The sequence below is a fragment of the Emys orbicularis genome, chromosome 15 (genome assembly GCF_028017835.1).
Source record: "Emys orbicularis isolate rEmyOrb1 chromosome 15, rEmyOrb1.hap1, whole genome shotgun sequence".
NCBI classification, from domain to species: domain Eukaryota; kingdom Metazoa; phylum Chordata; order Testudines; family Emydidae; genus Emys; species Emys orbicularis.
Genome location: NC_088697.1, coordinates 12,635,297 through 12,656,539, shown reverse-complemented (window position 1 = coordinate 12,656,539; position 21,243 = coordinate 12,635,297). Strand labels below are relative to the sequence as shown.

At 49.3% G+C, this 21,243-nt stretch overlaps 1 protein-coding gene across 1 annotated transcript; it reads right to left on the bottom strand.

Moving 5' to 3' along the window:
- Positions 1 to 1,620: 1,620 nt before the first annotated feature.
- On the bottom strand, positions 1,621 to 20,866 carry LOC135889200 (zinc finger protein 420-like). The gene is made up of 7 exons (XM_065417036.1): positions 20,823 to 20,866; positions 19,088 to 19,204; positions 18,193 to 18,275; positions 16,280 to 16,440; positions 12,145 to 12,239; positions 3,753 to 3,866; positions 1,621 to 3,350 (listed from the first exon to the last, which is right to left on the bottom strand). Exons 3-7 carry the CDS (start codon positions 18,256 to 18,258, stop codon positions 1,621 to 1,623), a joined length of 2,166 nt encoding a protein of 721 aa, XP_065273108.1. The 5' UTR covers positions 18,259 to 18,275; positions 19,088 to 19,204; positions 20,823 to 20,866.
- Positions 20,867 to 21,243: the final 377 nt, after the last annotated feature.

Sequence of the window (21,243 nt, the reverse complement as noted above, 5' to 3'; positions counted from 1 at the left end):
ATCATAAAAAAACTAATATCCAGTTATGTTATCAAATTCCCTCAGGAAAGAGAGAAAAACCCACAACTCACAAGCGAATAAGACAGTTTCAGTATCATATAAAATGAAATTCCAGGGCATCTTACATCTCATGATGCCAAATTAGAACAGATTTTCCTATTGCGCTGTCCTCTGATCCATTCAAACCTTATTCACTCAGCACCACCTCATTACTATTCAGTCATGTTAGTTACAAAGGTTTTATCATCATCATAATGGGGAAAATCAGCCAACTTTCCCATCTGGAAACAATCCCAGCTCCGATTAAAGCACAGAACGGTTAATCTGTTTGGGATCCTTTCAAATTCCCCCTCTCAGCCTGTGACACTCATTTCCAGCCCCAACGAGTCTGATTTAGGATCAAACCCTGATACCTAAGCACAGAGAGCTGAGAACGCTGCTTCACGTGACACTTTGGGAGCTGGAGGGATAGAACATGGGGAGCACAAGCTATTGTGGCTCACTCAGAAGCCAATGCTGTTGGAGTGGCGGGAGATTCATGATGGTGATTGGAAAGGAATCCCTCTGACTCACACCATCTCCTCTGGATATCACAGACGCTGAAATGATCCTTTTTTTCTACCTTTCCTCCTGCCTTTTTGTTACATCTCACTATATTCTAAATAAGAAAACTGGTAGAAAAACTACCTGCTATTCAGCACAACCACAAACAATGTCAGAACAACTGGGAATAAGAATCTCGTCCCAACCAGGAAATCTGGTGACAAACATTCACTTTGCAATGTGATGCTCAGGGTTTATCCAGACTAGAAAGAGTGATGGAGATCAGGTCAGCACAAGGGGAAAGCTAACCACCACCACCGCACCTGGGTTATGTCTGCCCTGAAAAGATAGTTGAGTTTTTACACCAAAATAGCTAATTTGAGCAATTTAGGCCGTGTCTACATTAGAGACCTTACAGCGGCACAGCTGTAGTGATGCAGCCGTGCTGGTGTAAGATCTCTTGTGTAGTCACTCTATGCTGGCAGGAGAGAGCTCTCCCGTTGACATAATTAAACCACCCCCATTGAGCGGTGGTAGCTATGTGGGCGGGAGAAGCTCTCCCACCGACATAGTGCTGTGCACACTACCAATTATGCTGGCAAAACTTGTATTACTCAGGAGTGTTTTTTTTCCCCCACACCCCCGAGCAACACAAGTTTTGCCGACATAAGTGGTAGTGTAGACATGTCCTAACTCAATGTACAGTTCTAGTGGAGACAAGGCACAGATAGTTTTTATCTCACTGTAGCTAGATGAGGTCAACCCTGTCTCTCCCAACTCGGACTGATGGACATTTCTGCCAGGAGGGGGACACCCTCCCATAACTCATAAGACAAAAGAGTTGATAGAAAGATCACAGGATTCACCCCAAAGAAAGGTGAACTGCAAAAGGTAGAAGGTGGCAACTCACCCGAGGGGAGCTGAGAGACTACAGTACAGGAAACGGTGCAATCAACCTTAAAGACCATTATGTGGGAGTTAGCCAGTGTGTTACAAAAACAAAACAAAACAAAAAAAACCCACACACAAAAAAGAAAAAAATATCTTTGGGCAGCCCTACTGAATACAAGTATAGTGTTATTCTCCTGTGTGGATTCTCTGATGTGAGACAAGCTGTGAGCTATAACTGAAGCCTTTACCGCACAGAGGGCATCTGAAGGGTTTCTCTCCAGTGTGGATTCTCTGATGTATGATAAGCTCGGAGCTCCGAATGAAGCTTTTCCCACACTCACAGCAAGTATAGGGTCTGTCTCCTGTGTGGATTCTCTTATGTATGATGAGCTCTGAGCTCCGACTGAAGCTTTTCCCACACTCAGGGCAGCTATAGGGTGTCTCCCCTGTGTGGATTCTGTGATGTGCGGCAAGGTTTGATCGCCGATTGAAGCTTTTCCCACACTCAGGACATGTGTATGGTTTCTCTCCCGTATGGATTCTCTGATGTGTGATAAGGTTTGAGTGCCAACTGAAGCTTTTCCCACACTCAGGGCATGTGTAGGGGGTCTCCCCTGTGTGGCTTCTCTGATGTGTGATCATCTGTGAACTATCAGTGAAGCTTTTCCCACAGACAGGGCATGAGTAGGGTCTCTCTCCTGTGTGGATTCTCCGATGTGAGACAAGATGTGAGCTGTAACGAAAGCCTTTCCCGCACTCAGGGCATCTATAGGGTCTCTCTCCAGTGTGTATTCTCTGGTGCTTACTAAGATCTGAGCTCCGAGTGAAACTTTTCCCGCACTCTGAGCACACGTAAGGTCTCTCTCCCGTGTGGATTCTCTGATGTCTGATCAGCTCTGAGCTCCGACTGAAACTTTTCCCACACTCAAGGCACGTGTAGGGTTTCTCACCTGTGTGGCTTCTATGATGCATGATAAGGTTTGAGCTACGACTGAAGCTTTTCCCACACTCAGGACATGTGTACGGTCTCTCTCCTGTGTGGGTTCTCTGATGTGTGATAAGCTGTGAACTATGACTGAAGCTTTTCCCACACTCAGGGCATGAATAGGATCTCTCTCCTGTGTGGATTCTCCGATGTGAGACCAGCTGTGAGTTAGAACTGAAGCTTTTCCCGCACTCAGGGCATGAATAGGGTCTCTCTCCTGTGTGGATTCTCTGATGCGAGACAAGCTGTGAGCTAGAAGTGAAGCCTTTCCCGCACTCAGGGCATGAGTAGGGTCTCTCTCCTGTGTGGATTCGTCGATGTGTGACAAGCTGTGAGCTATAAATGAAGTCTTTCCCGCACTCAGTACATCTGTAGGGTCTTTCTCCAGTGTGGATTCTCTGGTGCTTATTAAGCTCTGAGCTCCGAATGAAGCTTTTCCCACACTCACAGCAAGTGTAGGGTCTTTCTCCTGTGTGGATTCTCCTATGTATCATAAGCTCTGAGCTCCGACTGAAGCCTTTCCCACACTCATGGCAAGTGTAGGGTTTCTCCCCTGTGTGGATTCTGTGATGTGTGATAAGGTTTGAGCTGCGACTGAAGCTTTTCCCACACTCGGGGCATGTATATGGTCTCTCTCCAGTGTGGATTCTCTGATGTATGATAAAGACTGAGTTATGTTTGAAGGTTTTCCCACACTCCAGGCAGATGTAGGGTGTTTCTCTTGTGTTGATTCTCTCATGTCTTATAAGGTCTGAGCCTCTACTGAACTTTTTCTCTGGTCTGTTCTGACTCTCACAGGCGTTTGCCTGTGCACAACTCCAGGAAACATTCCCTTTGGATCTTTCTGAGAATGTCCCATGTGCTTCTACTTGCTCAGCATCATCTTGTTGAGGATTCTCCTCCTCATTCTCATTCGCCATCCCATCACCTGCTAGAATAGAGAGAGAAACCAGACATAGGTCACTCCATTTGCCAGAGAAAAAGGGAACGACAGGGAGAGGAATGGAAGAAAGGGGGGAACAAACGAAAGTAGGTGATGGAGAGATCAAACAAAGAAAGAGCTGAATCTCCCCCAAACCTTTCCCCAAATGAGAGAGACGAGGGGATCAATTCTGGGTCTAAATCTCAACCAAACACTCAGGGAGAAAGCAGACTGGGGAGGGAGCTACTGTCAGTCAGGACAGGTAGGAAGCCGTAAGTGAGGTCTGCCATGAGGATGCCACACCTCCTGAGAACAATCCTGAACTCAGAGAGCTCACAAGGGCTTAGTAGGAATCCCAAATATTTCCTTAATTCAGGGACAGATTTTGAGTTGGTTTAACTGATTCCTCACCTGTGCGGGCATCTCTCAGGGTCTCTCTTTCCTCAGAGTCCAGGAGGTCTGGGACCCATGGTTCCTCCCCTCGTTCCAGCCAGGAGATCACATGAGGTTTGGAAACTGGAAACCCTGCACAAGTGACAGAAAACGAGTGAGATCAACTGAATTTGAGGGATACTTGTGTCACATTCTGGGGGTGCAATCCAGACCCCCGAAAGGTTGTGTCACCACCTGCCCTGTAATCCTGGGTTCCTCACAATGCTTTGCTGTTGTAGCTCCCAGCCTGGGCCGCTGACAACCTACCATAAGAACAAAAGAGCAGCCGTACTGGGTCAGACCACTTGGCGTGGAGACCTCACCTCGCATCTTCCCAGCTGACCATGGCGGCTCCACATAGCAAACACTCTCCCGCTTGGACCAATGTGGAGCTGTTGGATCTGCTCAGTATATGGGGAGAGGAGGCTGTCCAGTCCCAGCTGTGCTCCAGCCATAGGAACTTCGACACCTACGGGCACATTTCTCTTGGCTTCTGTGAAAAGAGCTAATGATTGGGACACGGTGCCATGCAGAATGAAGATAAAGGAGCAGAGGCAGGCGTACCAGAAGGCAAGGGAAGCAAACTGTTGCTCCGGTGCTACACCGTAGACCTGCTGGTTCTATAAGGAGCTGGACGCTATCCTTGGCTGCAACCCCACATCCACAGCCAAGAGTCCTGTGGATACTTTGGCGTGGCTGAACGCAGCGTCAAGTGGACCTAACCCTGACAACAAAGTCATGGGTGAGGAGGTGGAGTTAGCAGATGATGTGTAGCCCACGGCTGGGTCGCCATGTGGGATGGCGAGTCATTCTGGAGGTGTCTAGCCAGTCCCAGGAGTCCCACTCCAATGAGCAAGAAGCAGGAGAAGAGACCCCTGGTAGGTGATTTTTTGCGTTGATGCTGCACGGTTATGACGGCCAACTTTCCTTTGCTTTGTGTAGTGCGGAAGTAGATGAGGGGATAGAAATGTACAAGACTGTGTTTCTGTGTACTTGGTATGTTACAAAACGTGTATTTTACTGTAATGATTCGATGTTGTGTGTGAACTAACAATCATGCGTTTAGGTAATTCTTGTTCTTCTGCAGATATGACCTTCAAGAGAAACCCCCTACACACTGGCGGAGTGCCTCTGCCAGATAAATGACCAAGACAGAGCAAAGACGACATATTTTGGGAGGTGCTACAATCCCTTCTTGTGATTTTCTGCCCCTTTCCCCAGGCTTCACAAAACATGGCTGTAGTTTGGGTGGCAGGGGTCAGGAGTGACCTCAGAAACGGCAAACTTCAGGCACCGGAGAGCAGCAGCAACAGAGGGGGGGGGCGGGAGGGAAAATGTTGTAGTGGCCACACGCCATCACAAGCGCACACACACCCCTAAGCCACTTCTCCTAAGACTTGCAGTTTGGGATGGGGAAGGCTAGTCCCCAACATTCAGACAACATCCATGTAACAAAGGGGAGATGGGCATGGCCCCCTAGCCACCTCCGGTTCCACCGCGGGTGACCCCCCTCCCACTGCAGACGGTCCCCCCGTGCCATACTCAGCATAGGTGGGACAGCAAACCGGTTCAGTAAATACCTTGTAGAAATGAAAATGTGCCTGGATTCAGGGGAGTGATTTTTGCAATTCTGCACTACAGCCGGGGTCTGCCCTGACAATGATTACATGCATAGCACAAAGGGTTATAGCTGAAAGTGTGGCCTTCAGCTCCTCCTCCACACTGGCGGAGAGGCTCTCCCAGACAAGATAGAGGCAAAAGAGAACATGTGATATGTTTAATGAGATAATGAATGCCTCTGGAACAGTGGACACAGAACATAAGAATGGCCATACTGGGTCAGACTAAAGGTCCATCCAGCCCAGTATCTGGTCTGCCAACAGTGGCCAATGCCAGGTGCCCCAGAGGGAGTGAACCTAACAGGTGGTGATCAAGTGATTTCTCTCCTGCCATCCATCTCCACCCTCTGACAAACAGAGGCTACGGACACCATTCCTTACCCATCCTGGCTAATAGCCATGAATGGACTTAACCTCCATGGATTTAATCTAGTTCTCTTTTAAACCCTATTATAGTCCTAGCCTTCACAACCTCCTCAGGCAAGGAGTTCCACAGGTTGACTGTACGCTGTGTGAAGAACAACTTCCTTTTATTTGTTTTAAACCTGCTGCCCATTAATTTCATTTGGTGGTCCCTAGTCCTTATATTATGGGAACAAGTAAATAACTTTTCCTTATTCACTTTCTCCACATCACTCATGATTTTATATACCTCTATCATATCTCCCCTTAGTGTCCTCTTTTGCAAGCTGAAAAGTCCTAGTCTCATTAATCTCTCCTCATATGGGACCCGTTCCACATCCCTAATCATTTTAGTTACCCTTCTCTGAACCTTTTCTAATGCCAGTATATCTTTTTTGAGATGAGGAGACCACATCTGTACGCAGTATTCAAGATGTGGGCGTACCATGGATTTATATAAGGGCAATATGATATTCTCAGTCTTATTCTCTATCCCTTTTTTAATGATTCCTAACATCCTGTTCGTTTTGACTGCCACTGCACACTGTGTGGACGTCTTCAGAGAATTATCCACGATGACTCCAAGATCTCTTTCCTGATTAGTTGTAGCTAAATTAGCTCCCATCATATTGTATGTATAGGATACATTACTTTACATTTATCCACATTAAATTTCATTTGCCATTTTGTTGCCCAATCACTTCGTCTGGTGAGATCTTTTTGAAGTTCTTCACAGTCTGCTTTGGTCTTAACTATCTTGAACAGTTTAGTATCATCTGCAAACTTTGCCACCTCACTGTTTACCCCCTTCTCCAGATCATTTATGAATAAGTTGAATAGGATTGGTCCTAGGACTAACCCTTGGGGAACACCACTAGTTACCCCTTTCCATTCTGAAAATTTACCATTTATTCCTACCCTTTGTTCCATCTTTTAACCAGTTCTCAATCCATGAAAGGATCTTCCCTCTTATCCCATGACAACTTAATTTACGTAAGAGCCTTTGGTGAGGGACCTTGTCAAAGGCTTTCTGGAAATCTAAGTACATTACGTCCACTGGATCCCCCTTGTCCACATGTTTGTTGACCCCTTCAAAGAACTCTAATAGATTAGTAACACGCAATTTCCCTTTACAGAAACCATGTTGACTTTTGCCCAACATTTTATGTTCTTCTGGGTGTCTGACAATTTTATTCTTTACTATTGTTTCAACTAATTTGCCCAGCAAAAGGGCGTGGAGGATTGCTCTCAGAAAAAATGGACATGGCGAGCAGATGAGCATCCCAGGAGAACGAGCATGGCATGCTGCAGGAGATGCTGGGGATTCTGAAGGAACAGACAGACGTTGTGAGGCATATGGTTGACCTTCGGGAGAAAACCCCTGAGGTTCGACTCCCTCTTTGGCCCCTGAACAGCAACATTCCAACATCGCTGTACTTCCCCCTGCTCCCCTCCCCCACGTTCCACTAGGCAAGGGGGGCACTGCAATATCCCTTCCACTCAGCCACAGAGGAGGGTGCCAAGAATAACAGCTGCACAGATGCTGATGTATGACAGGCAAGGCCACTGTGCTTTTAAAGAGAAGATGAATATGTTTTCCCCACTCCCAATTTTATTCCATCATCTTTCCAAGATTTAATTCTTGGACAGACCTTTCAGTGTTTATATCTGTGTGCAATAAAAGTATGTCTTGAAAATGAAATCATCTTTATTAATTCAAAGGAAGGGGGGGGGGGAAAGATTTGTATGAGAACAAAAGAGCAGTCACAGCAAGTTTCAGACGATGGGTAAGCACGATACAGAATAGCAGCGCGCATTATTGTGGGTCATTACTAAACTGGGGTTTCAAACCCTCCCTGAGACACATTGCTCCACACTGAGCTCTTCTTATAGCCCTGGTATTTGGCTGCTCAAAATTAGCAGATGGGGTGGGGTGTGGAGGAAACTTCTCTCCCTTTGCTTCACATATATTATGAAGATAACAACAAGCAGCTATAATCATGGGGATTTCCCCCCACATCCCCACAGGGTCTAACCTAGTGAGCAAACTGCACCAGCGACCCTTCAAACGGCCAAAGTCACATTCAGCCACCATTCTGCACTTGCTGAACCTATTATTGAACCGATCTTTGCTGCTGCCCAGGTGTCCGGCTTCATGAGCCACAGGAATAAGGGATAGGCTGTGTCTCCCAGTATCACTATTGGCATTTCAATGTCACCAAGGGTGCTTTTGCAGTCTGGAAGTCCCTGCTTGCAGCTTTCTGAACAGACTTAACATGACCCGCATGTTCTTAAAGATGCGGGTCATGCACCTCCCCAGACCATCCCACGTTCATGTCAGTAAAATACCCCCGCTGATTCACCAGCGCTTGCAACACCATAGAAAAGTATCTCTCTCTGTTTATGTACTCTGTGGCAATGTGGTCTGGTGCCAAGATAGGGATATGCGTGCCGTCTATCACCCCACTGCAGTTAGGGAACCCCATTGCGGCAAAATAGAAACTGTCATTTGTATGATACCATACTACGGCTCTTACAAGAGGAACTTTAGAGCTTAGAAATATTCATATATGGTGTTTATGGGACTGAGCATATTTCAGAATGCATAGCTTCCAATGCCAGAAGCATTGAGAAATAGATCTTTGCTTCCTTGGAAAGAATTTTTGGGCGTTGACTATATATACTTTTCTGTAACTCTCTATTCAGTATAAAAATTATAACACTCACCCAGAGAAAGAAATGACCTTTGGGGAATAGTTCGTCACCTTTGGGCACCACATTTCAGGAAAGACCTGGACGAACTGGAGAAAGTCCAGAGAAGAGCAACAAAAATGATTAAAGGTCTAGAAAACATGACCTATGAGGGCAAGCTGAAAAAATTAGGTTTGTTTAGTCCGGAGAAGAGAAGACTGAGAGGGGATAGAACAGTTTTCAAGTATATAAAATGTTGTTACAAGGAGGAGGGAGACAAATTGTTCTCCTTAACCTTTGACCAGAGGACAAGAAGCAATGGGCTTAAATTGCAGCAAGGATGGTTTAGGTTGGACATTAGGAAAAACTTCCTAACTGTCAGGGTGGTTAAGCACCAGAATAAATTGCCTATGGAGGTTGTGGAATTTCCATCATTGGACATTTTAAAGAGCAGGTTAGACAAACACAGTCAGGAATGATTAGATAGGGTGACCAGATGTCCCGATTTTATAGGGACAGTCCCGATTTTTGGGTCTTTTTCTTATATAGGCTCCTATTACCCACTCCCATCCCGATTTTTCACACTTGCTGTCTGGTGGCCCTATGATTAGAGAATATTTAGTCCTGCCATGATTGCAAGGGACTGGACTAGATGACCTCTTGCGGTCCCTTCCTGTCCTATGATTCTGTGAAAACCATCCAGTATGTCCTACACATTGCCCAGAGTCACTATTCTTCTTAGCAGAAGGCGATTAATGGCCCTGCCTACTTGAATTGCAGCAACCCCCAGGGTGGATTTACCCACTCCAAACAGATTCCCCAATGACTAGTAGCAGTCTGGAGTCTCAGGCTTCCACACAGCAATCGCCACTCGCTTCTCCACTGTCAGAGCAGGTCTCATTTTCATGTCCCTACACTTCAGGGCTGGGGAGAGCTCCGCATACAGTTCCTGGAAAGTGGCCTTGCGCATACAAAAGTTCTGCAGCCACTGCTAGTAATCCCATACCTGAATAAAGATGCAATCCCACCAGTCAGTGCTTGTTTCTCGGGACCAAAACCAGCCCTCCACCATGTTCAGCTGCTGGGCGACTGTTTCGTTCCATGGTTTCCAGCAGTGCTACTTGAAGGACATGGTCATCTTCTGCGCGGCAGTTCCCCTCTCAGCTCTGGAAATATCCTACAGGATAAGGCACGTGTGGTGTCTGCAACGCTCACCACAATAGTGCACAGCTGAGTCGGGTCCATGCTTCTCTGGAGACAGCATACGCAAGGTTATGGCAGCCTTTTGAAAAAAAGGTGCAAAATACTATGGGCTGCAGATGAAATCAGGGGAGGGAGAAAATGGCATCATGGGATGTTGGAGCCGTGTTTCCAGTCACCCCTGTGAGAATGTTTTGGTCTCATGAGGCATTGCAAGCCCTTCCCAAAACCCCCTGAGGCGAGTTGCACTGCTCCCTGCATCAATGCAAGCGCTGCTAGTGAGGACGCATTCCACCGACACAAGGACTGTGGTGTGAACATGCACAACCAACTTAACTCTGGCGGTAGGATGTTGACTTAAGTTTGTAGTAAAGACATGACTTACGCCTACACTGCAATGTATACACTACCAAGGGTTAGCGGGACCCAAATCTACACAACTTGAAACTGCCATCCCAGGGCCTGAGTGTCCACACTGCATACTGAACCTAAGTAATAAGAATTTTTGAGCCCAAGTCCCACACCAGGGCTCCAGGATCCACACTGCAATAAGCAGACCCAAGTCCAACTAACCATATCCCAGACTTCCTAGGGCCCTCCCAAAATATGGCCACTCCAGCTCATTGTTCCTAGTGCAATGTGGAAAACGTGACCGTCCACCCCTGCATGTCACAGGAAGTTACAGAAACCCACCAACACATCCTGTTGAGCAGTCATTTTGATCTGCTTGCTCCCAGGAACAGGAGCCAGCAACATGGAGGAGTGGAGCTTCCTTGAGATGCCGGTGGGCATTCCAGCGGTATTTTTTGACCCACTGAAGGTACCTGATGGTGTCAATGACAGAGCAGGAGGTTGACAATACAGACATGGAAGACTGGAATTGGCTGATGCTGCTTGTGACTCTTGCTGTAGGATCTGATGCCCCCTACACAGATCAGCACTTCTGGAGCAGGAGAATAATGTACTAGAGAAGGCTCCTATTCCACCGAGGGTGAGTAACGAGCAGTACCTACATAGGCGGAGGGTGAGAGGAAGACGACGGAACTGTGGAGCGGAGGACCTTTGCACCAAATGAGCTGTCTGCCACAGAACCACACTCTGTAGCATAACGAGAAGAAAAGAGGTGTACCCACCTCCACATGGCTGCCTCCTATATGTCCGTAAGGGGCACGTCATGGAGTGCGGCAGTAGTCGATGTTGGCACTCTCATGGAATAGGCCCATATCCCACCTGGTTGGAACCATCCTGATAATTGATAGTAGAGCTCAATTCACCCTGAGACCCATTTCGAGATTCTCTGGGTGGATATGGCCTGCCCTTTAATTCTCTCCGCTATGGCAACAAATAGCTGGGGAGATTTCAGGAATGGCTTTGTCCTTTGTAGGTTAAAGACCAGGGCCCTACATATATCAAGGAAGTGAAGCCGCTGTTCCTCATTCAAAGCATGTGATTTGGGAAATCAGGTAGGTGTATGGGTAGGTTGAGATGGAAGCAGGAAACCACCTTTGGTAGAAATTTGGGATGCAGGCGAAGTGAGACGGCTCTCTACTTGCATTCAGAAATATAGCTTACTCGCAGACGGTGCTGCATGGAGGACTGCACTGTTGGAACAGGTGGATGGGCTCTGTGGACTATAGGATGTTTCTGAGGAGATTCATTGGCAAGTGAAAGGAGTCATCTGTCTTTTGACTGAAGAAGTGTGATTCATCAAAAGGGAGATTTCAATCGTGTTCTGCACGTCTCTAGGGAAACCAGGATTCCCTTCTCATGACGATTCCAGTTGCCAAAATGCACAAGGATGTGTCTGCTGAATCAACCACAGCCTGAAGTATCGACTTTGCGACCAACTTGTCTTCCTCTAGACTTGATAGGAATTGGGCATGATCCTGTTGAGGTAGCTCATTTGCCATGTCCACACTGTAAGAAGTCGTATTTGTCCATCACTGCCACGTAGTTTGAGATCCAGAACTGGAGGCCGTCCGAGGAGAAAACTTTTCAACCCACAAAGTCCAGTCTCTTGCCCTCCTTGTCAGCTGGGGTGGAGCATGGGTGCTGTTGTTTAGCTCACTCTATAGCAGCCTGAATCACCAGGGAATTGAGCAGAGGATGAGAGAATAGAAACTTGGAACCCGGGAAGGGGAGGGGGAAGGGAGGACACTGTACCTCTTTTCTGCCCCTTTTGAGGTGAGGGTGCACATGGGCAGGGGATGGCACACAGTGTGTGTCTGTTGGAGAGTGTCCTCGTTTGATAGGCCCACCCTGGCCGGTACCAACGCGTGCAAAATGTCCAGCAGGTGGTGCTGCCTGTGCTGCACCTCCTCCAACGGTATTTCGAGAGCATGAGCTGTCCTTCATTGCAGCTCTTGAAACTGACAGTAGTAGTCTGGGGGAGAGGAGAGAGTCAATGACACAGCCTCGCCTTGGGATGACGAGAGAAATCCCTCCATATCTGTCAGTACCATCGGGGCATCGTCCAATTTGGATTTCAAACGCCTGCTTGGTGAAGGACAGGTCTGTGCTACAGGAGAGGATTCCCGTGCTGAACAGGACTGTTCTGAAGGCGAATATTGGGGCCACGAGCTCTCATACGGCCAAACCAGTTGTGGTGCCCAGGGACTCAGGTACCAGTACCTCCTGAATTCAGCCCGATGTACCGGGGGGTTCCGTGGCCAGGATTCAACTGCGTCCCAGGGATGAGCTCCATGAGGTGCTTCTTGCAGGGGGTGGGTGGGTTGGGGGGGAGGGGCTCTGTTTTCCCGTGTACGGGCAAGGAAGTAGAGAGAGATGCTGCACCTGGATGTGGTGTGGGTTTCCCACAAGCAGTACAGACAGCATTGGTGCTCGTCATTGAGGGAGAACAAATGAGGACAGGAAGTGCAGACTTTTAATCCCATCCTTTTAGTCATAATCCAGCATCCCGACCTGGAGGGGAACCGCATCCTGAGCCTTGCGGAACTTTTAGAAACAAGAAAAATCACTACAGAAACCAAGAAAATCCGGACTATAGAGGACCCAGACACGGCTGCTGGGGGCGAAGTGGGGAGTTGGGGATTGTTTGGCGGGAAACCGCTGGAATAGTATACCCAGTCCTTAATCCTACAAAACGTTCAAAAACAAGAAAACTACATAAAACAACTACAAAACTACACAAAACAAAGTCCTTGTAATGAGAGGCCCGAACCTAGCATAACCCACAGCCATCTTCTAGGCTCACCCACCATAAGTTGGAAACAAAACTAGAGTCAGGGGAATTCAGCCTTGTCATAGGCAGACAGATAGAAAAGTATTAGTTGCAGCGCTACTAACTGGAGATAGACTGATATTCACAGAGTCATGAGAATGGGGAGAGAATGGATAAGTTAGCCTTGAGTTTCTGTCTGATAATAAAAAGTAAGAAGTTTTGCTGTTGCTAAAGAAATTTTAAATAAATAGTTAGAAAGTGTACTTTAAATAGACAGAGAGTCCCAGTCTACTGCAGGTTAAGCAATTCTACCCTGACAGTGTATTCCACTAACAAAGCACAAAGATAAGTAGACCTTGAGAAGTTTTAACTAACTTTGAAAAACACAAAAACTAATGCAATAGGTGGTCTTAGGCATGTGAACTCCTGTATAGTGAAAATGATTGGTTAGTGTGTTTGCATAGCTATGTCTTAAGTAAAATAATTGGTTAAAGCATAGATAAGAGAAATCCTCATTTTAATTATAATGGGGGTCTGAAGATGGGATCGTTGGGTCTTAACTCCGAGACACAGCTCAAGACCAAAGGTGCCAGGACTTTTACCCCTGCACGACCATATTGCGCAGAAGCCGGAGCCCCGGACGAGAGCAGATCCTGATTGGCCACCGGGAGACGTCCAGCTGTCTTTGCTGGGAGGGGTGAGCATTAGATGCTTGACGTGTGTATTCTGTTGATGTGTTGCTAATAGAGACATGCGCATGTTTAAGGATATTACTGTGTAAGGCTCTTTCACTGGGAACAGGGATATTGGCCCTGAGCCTAGGGAGGGGTAAAGTTGGGCCCCTTGTCCCTGTGTACCCACAAGGACGGATAGGGGGTGGGAGCGTTAAATTGTGCGGGTTACATCCTGACTAAATAAAGAAAAAATGCGTCACCACGGACAAGGGGACAGCAGAAGCTCTGACTTGGACCGTGCGGCGGTGAGAGGGAACTGGAGACGCAGGCAAAACCACCAGGCAACGCAAGGGTGCACACGTGACCCCACAGACTCTACTACCAGGGGCGCTCTAGGCACCAGCAAAGCAAGCACGTGCTTGGGGCAGCCCATTTGCAGGGGCGGCAGGGATCCAGCATGGGAGCTGAGACCCAACAGGGGGCCCTGGGAGCTGTAGTTCCTTGGTTAGCTCCCTGCCTATAGAGCCAGCCCTGGAGCAGGGAAAGAACTACATTTCCCAGCATTCCCTTGGCCACTACCAACAGGAAAGAGGGGGAGGGAGTGAGGAAGCTGAGACCTCATGCTACAGCCTGCTTTGAATGGAGAGCTGCACTGGGAAGGTAGGGATACCATATTTTAACATTCAAAAAATAGGACACTCTATGGGGAGGGAGGGTAGCCCCACCCTGCCCCCATCCACTCCCTACGACTGCCCCCCACAGAAACCCCAATCCATCCAACCCCCCTGCTCCCTGTCCCCTGATCACCCCCTCCCGGGACCCCTGCCCCAACTGCCCCCCAGGACCCAACCCCCTATCTAAGCCCCACTGGTCCTTGTCCCCTGATTGCCCCCTTCCGGGACCCCACCCCCTATCTAAGCCTCCCTTCTCCTTGTCCCCAACTGCCCCCTCCTGAGACACCCCCCCCCCCAAGTTCCCCCCTAGGACCTCACCCCCTACCTGTCCCCTGACAAACCCCTGGTACTCCCATGCCTATCCAACTGCTGCCTGTCCCGAGTGCCCCCCCAAACCCCTGACCCATCTAACCCCCCGTCTCCCTGCCCCTGACTGCTCCCCCGAACCTCCGCCCCATCCAACCCCCCCTGCTCCCTGTCCCTTGACTGCCCCCCCGGAACCCCCTACCCCTTCTCCAACCCCCCAGCCCCCTTACCGTGCCACTCAGACCAGCGTGTCTGGCTTCGTGGAGCGCCAGACACGCTGCTGCATACATGCTGCCGTGCTCCCCTGCGGAGCCACAGCCCCCAACACCTGCCTTCCAGATTTGAATACCTCAAAATTCAGGAGTGCTCAAGCTCAGTTTGGGCAGCTGTTACTTCATTTCTCCCAAATCAAATATACTGATCCACTGTAACTTGCTGTAGAAAAAGTAGGATAAAATTGAGCAAGAAATGCTTCCCAGTGGTTATTAGGACTGGAATTGCTATTTTCAACAGCCATTGCCTTTTTTGTTTGTTTGTTTAAAAGGAAGACAGTGATATTGCATTGGCAAATTCCCCAAAGAAAGAAAGAGTGGAACAAAAGAATAATAAAGGCACCTCAACTTTTCCTCATTTATGGAGGACAGTCTGATAATATGCATCCAGATATCCTCCAATCACACAAGCTGAAAATTGTTTCACTTTACTGCAGTTCTGTAACCATATGGGAACCAATCCTGTCTGTGTTCTGTGCACATCTAAAATTCCTGCTGAATGACCTGCCCTGGGAGCGAGTTACCAGTGACCCAGGGCTGCAGCGGAAGGAGGGTGCAGGTGGGGGGGGGGGGGCAGAGCCCAGGGCTGGGGCAGCAGGAGGTGTGTGTGGGGGACAATGGTGGGGGGGAGCCCAGGGCTGGGACAGCAGGGGGGTGCGGGTCGGGGGGGGAGAGCCCAGGGCTGGGGCAGCAGGGGGGTGCGGGTGGTGGGGGAGAACCCAGGGTTTGGGCGGCAGGGGGGTGCGGCGAGGAGCCCAGGGCTGGGGGGGGGGGGCAGCCAAATTTTTTTTTTGCTTGTGGCGGCAAAAAACCTAGAGCCGGCCCTGTCAACTACTATAAAAAGCTCCGGCTCTGGGAGCAGGGCGCATGCGCATTAGCCTCAGTGGAATTCAATAGGGACCATCCCTCAAAGAAGAACCTGCTTTAACCAACACACACGGCATCGACGAAACTCTGTAGTGTAGACGTAGCCATAGTTAGGTCAGCCTAGCCCCCACTTTAGACACAGCTGGGTCTACGGAACAATTCTCGGCTGGCCACTTTCAGCTGTAGCGCTTGCAGTGTAGACATGCTTTTAGTTCCAAGAGGGCTCTCTGTGTGAACCCATGACAGCTATGTAACAAAAACACCTCATTTGTCCTGGTCTTTACACCCAAATTATAGTAATTTCGAGCACAGAGGGAAACTGAGCTATGTACTGGAATCACAGAAATATTACCAACATTCCCACATCCAATGGTCATAGCCCTCGGAGAGAAAGAAAAGGGTAGGGGCTGGATTTTAATGCATCCAATAAGGATAAATTAAATATATATCTATATTTTTTTAATTATTTTCTGTGCCATTGGTCATTTAAAATTTGTGTACATCTAAAAATACTGGGATAGGACATAAGCCGCGGGGGGCAAGACATGGAAACCAGTCTACACATGTATGAGTAGTAAAGGTATAGAGTTATTACTATAGAGGTTCTTTAGAGAACCCACAGCTTCCAATAACCAAAGGAACAGGAATTCTTACCCAGACAGGTCACAGACTCATAGTTCTCCTGCATGACGTCTCTGTAGAGGGCTCTCTGAGCGGGGTCCAGCAGAGCCCACTCTGACTTGGTGAAATACAGAGCCACCTCCTCGAAGGTCACCAGCCCCTGAAAGAGCAAGAGCCCCCCACTTAATAATTTAGTACAACCCCAGGATTCCTGGGAGAGCAGGAACAGGAAAATGGAAGCTCTGGGACGGACATGGTCGCACAGTCCCACTCCCACCCTGAGGAGCCAGGAGGCACCAGGTTGAGGGGAGAAAAAGAGAGCCCCTCACGCTGCCCAGTGGGGGCAGGGGTCTTCATGTTCATCACACACCTACTAGCCAGAGGCTGATATAGGAAATGGAGTCGCTGGCAGGGTCAGGGACCGCCACCTGGCGGGAATCCCAATATCCCCCCCATAAAATTATATATAAACAAACACCTGGAAGAAGGAGGAAGTCGACAGGAAAAAATATCAGAAGCTTGGAATTGTAGAAAATTAACAAGGCAAGGCAAGGCAAGGCAAGGCAAGGCAAGGCAAGGCAAGGCAAGGCAAGGCAAGGCAAGGCAAGGCAAGGCAAGGCAAGGCAAGGCAAGGCAAGGCAAGGCAAAGCAAAGCAAAGAAACAAATGGAGAAATCTCTGGCCAGCAGGATTAAGAAAATATGAAGGAGGGTTGTGTTTATTTTAGTATATTAATAACAAAAAAAATCCTAACAATGTTATTGGTCCATTACTAGACGGAAAGGACAGAAACGTCAATAATAATAATAATACAGAAGAAGTAAAAGTGTTCAGTGACTATTTCTCTCCTGGATTTGGGGAAAATAAGCAAATGATGTTGTGGTATTTTTATAACAATGACACTCTTTTCATTAAAATCATAAGTCATGAGGACGTTAAATAGAAGCCACTAACATCAGACGTTTTTGAAATCAGCAGTTCCAGATATCTTCCATTCAAGAGTTTTAAAAATGCAGGTTGAGGAGCTCTTTGGACCATTAATGCTGTTTTTCAAGAGCTCTTGGAACACTGCGGAAACTCCAGAAGACTGGAAGAAAGCTAAAGTTGCCCCAATATTTACAAAAATTGTAAAAGGGATGATCAAGATAATAGGTCTGACCTCGAACCTGGGCAAGATAATGGGGGGGAGGGGAGGAGAAGGGTTTAATAAAGAATTAAAATAGGGTAATATAATTCATTCCAATCAACATAAATTTAGGGAAAATAGATCCTCACAAACTAATTGGATTTTTTTGGGGGGAAGCAGATCAGGAGTTTGGTCGATAAAGGAATAGCGTTAATGTAATATACTTTGATTTCTCTAAGGTATTTGACTTGGTACAGCATGATACTTAAACTACACCACCACAAAATTAACATGACACATTAACTAGATTCAAAAGCAGCTGATACATTTCAAAATGTAACTGTAAATGGTCACATGGGCATGTTTCCATTGGGGTCCCATGGGGATCGGTTATTGGCCCTCTGCTATTTAACTTGCTTATCAATGACTTGGAAGAGAACATAATATCACTGATGAAGTTTGCAGATGACACAGAGTTTGGGAGAGTGGTAAATAATGAAGTGTGTCAGTTGGTTCGGGCTGCAGCACTAGGAGCCTGGGAAGTTTTTGCAGCTCTGGCCAGGGGGTTATTTCCTGTTCCACAAACAGGGGAAAGTTCCACGACAGGAGTCTGCTCCTTCAATATGGGGCCTAATCCGAATTCATTCGGGCAAGTTTGTCCCCTCCCTTTCCCCACCCTGGGTATTTCCTGCCCTCTCCCACCTCCAGCAGCTCCCACCCTCCTGTACATTTACTGCCCATCTCCCTCCAGCCAGAACCCACCACCAGCTCCGTGATAATCCCATACCTCAGCTAACTCCGCTGCAGCCATTGCCTTTCCCGTGGAAGAGTGGGACGATCCGGAGCAAAACATGGACGTTATTCTGTAGCCTGTCGGGGCGAAAAGAGCAATTGGAGAGATTTCAGAACAGGCTTTTGTCCATTTCTCCACAGAGTCCCCACCAGACTTTTTTCCCTGGAAACTGACATTCTAGGCTCTGCCACACTGGAAAACAGTGACTTTATCAGAGGTAGGTCTTCCCACCAGGATTAAACCCTCCCAGGCCTGGTCTACAAAGACCTGGTCTACACTAGGTCAGTGTAAGCTGCATTGCACTGACTTAGTTGCAAGTGTATCTGCACTTAAGTTTGTCTCCCACCAATGTAAGCTGTCCATTATGCCAACACGGTAACACCACCTCCCCAAACAACACTGAGCCATGGTCAATGTACTGAAGTCAACACAGTGCCAGTGTAAACACTGCGTTACCCTAACAGTTCTCCAGCAGCTCATAGACTCATAGACTTTAAGGTCAGAAGGGACCATTAGGATCATCTAGTCTGACCTCCTGCACAATGCAGGCCACAGAATCTCACCCACCCACTCCTGTAACAAACCCCTAACCTACTATGCCCGAGTTATTGAAGTCCTCAAATCGTGGTTTAAAGACCTCAAGGTGCAGAGAATCCTCCAGCAAGTGACCCGTGCCCCACGCTGCAGAGGAAGGCAAAAAACCTCCAGGGCCTCTGCCAATCTGCCCTGGAAGAAAATTCCTTCCCAACCCCAAATAACCCTGAGCATGTGGGCAGGACCCTGAGCATGTGGGCAGGACTCACCAGCCAGCACCCAGGAAAGAATTCTCTGTAGTAACTCAGATCCCACCCCATCTAACATCCCATCAAAGACCATTGGGCATATTTACCTGCTAATAATCAAAGATCAATTAATTGCCATCCCCTCCATAAACTTATCAAGCTTAGTCTCGAAGCCAGATATGTCTTTTGCTATCCCACAATGGCTCAGGGCAACAATTTCCCACCTATAAACAATGAGAAACTGCTGTAAATAAAATGGGTGGGAAAACACCCCAAAGCTGAGGAGATTTTAAATTGACACTGGACAACTAGAGAGAAAATGGGGAAAAATCTGAGGAGAAAAGAGAATTAGTCAATAATTTCAGAGAAAATAGGGAATTTACATGGATTTCCTATTCACATTTGATAGTTAGAGAAAAGGGGCACAATTGAGGACTTTTGCCAATTTTAGAGGGGGGAGGGGAAAGCAGAGACTTCACCCCAGCCCCCCAATCCCTGGCCTGTTGAGAGATGGTGAAATCTGCCATGTCACACTGTCTCTCCCCTCCCTCCATCTCTGTCTTCCCCCCTTTCCCTTCCTGACACCTCCACCCTCCAGACACACAAAGGGCAAACCCCACTGGGGCCCAGTCTCTTCCCCTCCTGAATCCTCCAGTTTGCTCCCTGGGCAGATCCTGGCAGGAGCTGAGGGCAGCCGCTTCACTGCTGTACAGGCAGCTCCCAGCCCTCCCTCAGGGACATTCACAACCAGGGAGCACATTCCCAGGGGCTGTGAAATCCGAGGCTCCCGGGACATTTGTACAGAGTCACTTCCCTGCCCAACCCAGCACTTTCCCTGAGGTCTCTGGCTCAGAGGTGGGTGTTGGCAGAGCCCGGGGCGACTGTAGGGGGCTAGTTCCAGCCACTGGAGAAAGTCTCTCCCCTTGGCTGGGCACTGAAGGAGCTTTAACGAAGGTCTCTCCATGGCACAGACCCTACTGGGGCAGAGGAGCTGCTCGGCCCAGCGTTCCCAGATCACACTGGAAGCAGCAGCGTGTGACCAAGAAACTCAAACCCGACACCTTGAGTGGAAAGTGAGAGAGAGCAGCCTCCCCTCCGTCAGCGCCCTGGTGACAGTAACGAATGACACCACCCCCCTCATCTCATTGGCCCCCATGTTAATCCAGAGTCACACCTAATCCTTATTGCAGTGTCAATCCAGACACTAGAGTCAATAAAACCAGAAATGTGGTGTAGGAGAAAGGAGCCCAAATCCTTTAAAACATATAATGGGGGATCCACCCTTTCCCACCACCGCTGCTCCCCACATCTGGGGCAAGGACTCAGGGTGATTTGCCAACCACCGTTTGGACAGGGCTGGAGGGTTTGAATTGAAAGTGAGGGAACGCGGGGCCGTAACTGGATATAACGGGGCGGGGGGGCGGGAGGAGACGCGGGGCCGGTGACGGATATAACGGTGCGTGGGGAGGGGAGGGGACGCGGGGCCGGTGACGGATATAACGGGGGGGGGGAAGGGAAGCGGGGCCGGTGACGGATATAACGGGCGGGGGGGGGGAGGGGACGCGGGGCCGGTAACGGATATAACGGGCGGGGGGGGGGAGGGGACGCGGGGCCGGTGACGGATATAACCGGGGGGGGGGGGCGACGCGGGGCCGGTGACGGATATAACGGTGCGTGGGGAGGGGACGCGGGGCCGGTAACGGATATAAGGGGAGGGGGGGGGGTGAGAGCCCCGGGCGCTGACGGCAGGTGAGGGACATGCAGCCCCCGCGCTTCGCACCGCTCGGGGCTGTGAATAGGGGAGGGGCGGGCCCCGGCCACACGCGGCCCCCCCGCACTCACCCTCTCTCGGTCCCCGGGCCCGGCCCTGCCCGCGCGCGCACGGCTAGGGGCGGGGACATGCCCCCTCTCCTCGGCGCGAGCTGCGCGTGCCCGGAAACTGCCGCTCTGCGGCGCGCGGGGCCTGCTGGGAAATGGAGTCTCCTGCCGGCTCTCGGCGGGCGCCGCGCATGCGCAGCGCTCAGCGGCTACTGGCGCGGGGCGGCCGGGGAGGGTCAGGTTATGACCGTCTCCCTAGCAACGCTGCTGAGCCAGAGAACCCCGGGAGCAACCGCCACCCTCCCCTATTCATCCTCCCCTGGCCCCGCCCCTGCTCCGCCCCCTGCCCCCTTTCCCCAAGGCTCCGCCGGACTCCGCCCCTTTCCCCAGAGCCCCGCCCCGGCTCGGCCCCTTTCCCCAACGCCCCGCCCCTGTTTCACCCCTT